The 3,537-nt window shown below is 32.3% G+C and overlaps 2 protein-coding genes across 3 annotated transcripts in view; one reads left to right on the plus strand and one right to left on the minus strand.

The window, feature by feature from the left end:
- The window catches only part of LOC106460980 (40S ribosomal protein S15a), a 10,466-nt gene extending 9,937 nt beyond the window's left edge, over positions 1 to 529 (plus strand). For both annotated transcript variants that reach the window (XM_013920743.2, XM_022387771.1), the window contains one exon: positions 390 to 529. In XM_013920743.2, the coding sequence (XP_013776197.1) occupies positions 390 to 483 (94 nt within the window). In that variant the 3' untranslated portion in view covers positions 484 to 529. The remainder of the gene's footprint in view (positions 1 to 389) is intronic.
- A 472-nt stretch (positions 530 to 1,001) lies between these two features.
- Positions 1,002 to 3,537, minus strand: part of LOC106460976 (serine protease 30-like) — a 10,780-nt gene continuing 8,244 nt past the window's right edge. The window contains exons 8-9 of the mRNA XM_022387766.1: positions 2,743 to 2,894; positions 1,002 to 1,316 (exon numbers count right to left, since the gene is read on the minus strand). Coding sequence (XP_022243474.1) covers positions 1,152 to 1,316; positions 2,743 to 2,894 — 317 coding nt within the window. The 3' untranslated portion in view covers positions 1,002 to 1,151. The remainder of the gene's footprint in view (positions 1,317 to 2,742; positions 2,895 to 3,537) is intronic.

Genomic DNA, 3,537 nt, shown 5'->3' on the forward strand with positions numbered 1-3,537 from the left:
GTAGTTCAATTAACTTTTGAATGTAACTATAAAAAAAAAATGTGACCTACGCACTTTGATCTACCTGTAGCAGTAGGGTTAGAATGAAATTCATTATTTATGTGTACACTTGACTTCACATGAGAAATCTCACTTGTTTGTTTGAAGGTTCAGGTTTTTTTTTCTGGTTCTTTTTGTTCTCATCCCTGTATGTATAATTTTGTAAATAAAGAAATATTGTGAACCATTGTAACTTTTGTTTTTAACTTAACAGAAGTTTTTATATTTGGAGATCAGACAAGAGTTAAACATTAATGGTGTAGTCTGTCACCTATATAATGTGGTAGATATACATCTCAGTCAGTATAAAGGCATGATTTAAAGGTTATATACATTTTTCGTGTTTGCAGGTTTCTTGTGCTCACGACGTCAGGAGGAATTATGGATCACGAAGAGGCAAGAAGGAAACACTTAGGTGGAAAGATTTTGGGATTTTTCTTCTAAAGGTTTTGTAAAAATGAATGGGCAAGTAATAAAAGTATGCCACATATTTCGTTTTTTGTTTTTATTGGCCGTTATATGTGTATTTTGTGCAAAAACATTGAAACGCTTCAACTTTTAAAGAATATCTAAAAAAAATTAACTTGCTTGTTTATTTACATGTACATTTTAAAAAGTACTGGTTATTTTCAAAAACAATCAATAGAAATTTTATCCTTATGTTTACACACAAGTCAAAGTGTAACATGCTGCTTTGCTGAAACCTTTTATTTTTTCTGTCAATTCTACAAAAGACTCATTTCACTGCTGTGCTTCACAATGTGGTCATCAAAACATCATCTCGGGAAGCCAGACAAATGGAATTTTGTTTCATAAAAATACTTAGAATGTCTACTGTTTATTACTTTTTAATCAAACTGAAAATTATTTTTTTTAAAGTAAAATCTAATTGAAGTTTCAACCTTGTGTGTTAACAAATTTTATTTAAAAAGATGATAAATGAACTAATACTGAAGCTTTTAGCTTTCTGAATATCACAAAGTAAGTTTTTATTTTGGTATATTTAGTCAGGAGGAAGTTTCTAAATTTTAGTTGTCGTATACTTCATAAAATACTTTATATAAAGCAGTTTTGATTTGATTGTAGATAGAGAAGGGCCAAAAAAAAAGCTTTCAGTGATTTTTTCCAATTATAGTTTGAATCCACTTCATATAAGTAGGAACGTATGTGTATATGCCTGGTTGCATCGCTGCGGCACAAGCACCACCAGTTGATACTAGTCCCACCAAGTACCAAGTATCTCCGACAGATGTCACCATCGGACCACCACTATCTCCCTAAAATATAAAAGTTGGACATTAGAAATGTTTACGTTGTTATATAGCCAAAACATTATTATTAATGTAATGTTATGACTAGTAGATACCAGCAATAAAATTACATATTGTTAGGGTATTAATGGTATTCGTTTGCCAGTCTATTATAATTTTATTTACAACTATTTGGACAATGTTGCAGGTACAAGTCATGGCAGTGTGAATAGTACGTTAGTACCAATAGATACTTGAGAAAGGAGTAAGCAATATTAGTTCATATAACAACAATTTAAAGAAGGAAAACTTTAATATCCTCTATCTAGACAGAAGAGTTCTTACAACAGGGAAATGAGGGGCTCTAAAATCAAAGCATTTCAGAATAACATGGGCAGGTGGTTAGGGTGCTCGACTCGCAATCTGTGGGTCACAGGTTCGAATCCCCATCACACCAAAGATGCTTGCCCTTTCAGCCGTGGGGGCATTATAATGTGACGGGCAATCCCACTATTCGTTAGTAAAAGAGTTGGCGGTGAGTGGTGATGACTTAGCTGCTTTCCCTCTAGTCTTACACTGCTAAATTATGGATGGCTAGCGCAGATAGGTCTCGTGCAGATTTGCGCTAAATCCATAAACAAACGGAACAACATTATCTACAGAGAGAAGGATATATATATACACACACGCAAGTACAGTTGACATTTTAAAAATATTCGATTTTTTTTATTATTTTCGAAAAGCACCCACTTAATTATTGAACATATTGTTCAGTACTGCACTTTCAAAGTTAGACGTGATCATGTGTAATTTTCAAAGTACGTATACATCAATTTAAATTACCTTACGATGACAGTGGCTCCATCGGCACCAGGGTGCTTGACGACTCGTAGTGATCAACCAGGATTACCGTGATTTCAACCGATATATCTGTTTTTCTTTTTAAATTAAAATAATTAAATGAAAATATAATGGTACAATAAAACATCATTATATTTGTTTTAACTTCATAAAAATCAAACCTAAAAATTTCCACTGTAACTTCCATGAAGTACGGCAAGGTCAGTTTTTTGTCCACTTCTATAAAATTGCCATAGATGTTAAGACCACATACTAACTGACCAAAGAACTTAGTATAATTACGGCCATGGGATTTTACGTTATTGATTACTACGATAAAGTCAAAGCCTCTGTAGACCTAACCAAATGTGAATTGTTTTAAAGGCATTGAACACCATTTCAAAATATTAATTTGCACATTATAAATAAACGTATAGTTGTAACTCGTAGCAACACAAAATGGGTCTCAAAGAAACGGGTCTGGTATTGGTTGTTGTTGTTGTTTTTTAACCCTCTTAATTTTAATATCAAATGAAATATAATTTTTTTACTGTAGTTATATAAACATAGATCACAAGATGTTTCTGAACAGAGTAAAGTAAAATGACAACACCTTGCATGAATCATGGCCTCCTTTGGTGAAACCTGCACACAGCATTGTAGTTTTATCTATCTTTAACAAGTCTTCTTCGTAAGTTTGTTTGCAGCTTCTAAAACTAACCACTGGAACCATAACTTGTTTTAGTTCTTCATGAAAACCAGTGCCTATAATTATATAAGCATGTATAAAGAAAGACCAGATGTTTGGAATAGTATATACACACGTTCACACTTGATTTTTAGAGGAATGAAGAAATAAATGTATTTGTGTACAATCACTTTGATATGTTACTACAACAGTTTTTTCTAAAACAAGGGATTTTCTGTACACTTGTCACCAAAAGCATTTTTAGAATGTATTTTTTAGTTGCAATGGTGGCACAAACCACCTTGTTATAGACTTAGTTCCCTGTTTGTAGAATGTGAATAACACAGGCCCCCGATGGTTTTATTGTCTTGATATTGTTACATGTTCTACAGTAATTCCTGTACACTGAATCCGAAAATGATATCCGTTTTTCTCCATCACTTAAAGATTTTTCACAAAACTTCATAACGCAATACATAAAAGAAAGACCACAACACGTGGTGTTGAGACCAAAAGACGTATATTTCACAAAAAAAAAAAAGTCAGGATGAATTAGAATGCATATTCGTTTGACATCAATGTTCTTCCCTTTTCTTCAGTTTGTTTGCATTTTTGTTAACAAACATAATAATAATAATAAAAATGTTCTATTATGGTAAACGAAATATAATTTGAATCTGAGCAAGAGTTTTATTTCTTCCCTATTTGTAAAAATCCTTA

Source organism: Limulus polyphemus, unplaced genomic scaffold, assembly GCF_000517525.1.
Source record: "Limulus polyphemus unplaced genomic scaffold, Limulus_polyphemus-2.1.2 Scaffold873, whole genome shotgun sequence".
Taxonomy (NCBI): Eukaryota; Metazoa; Arthropoda; class Merostomata; order Xiphosura; family Limulidae; genus Limulus; species Limulus polyphemus.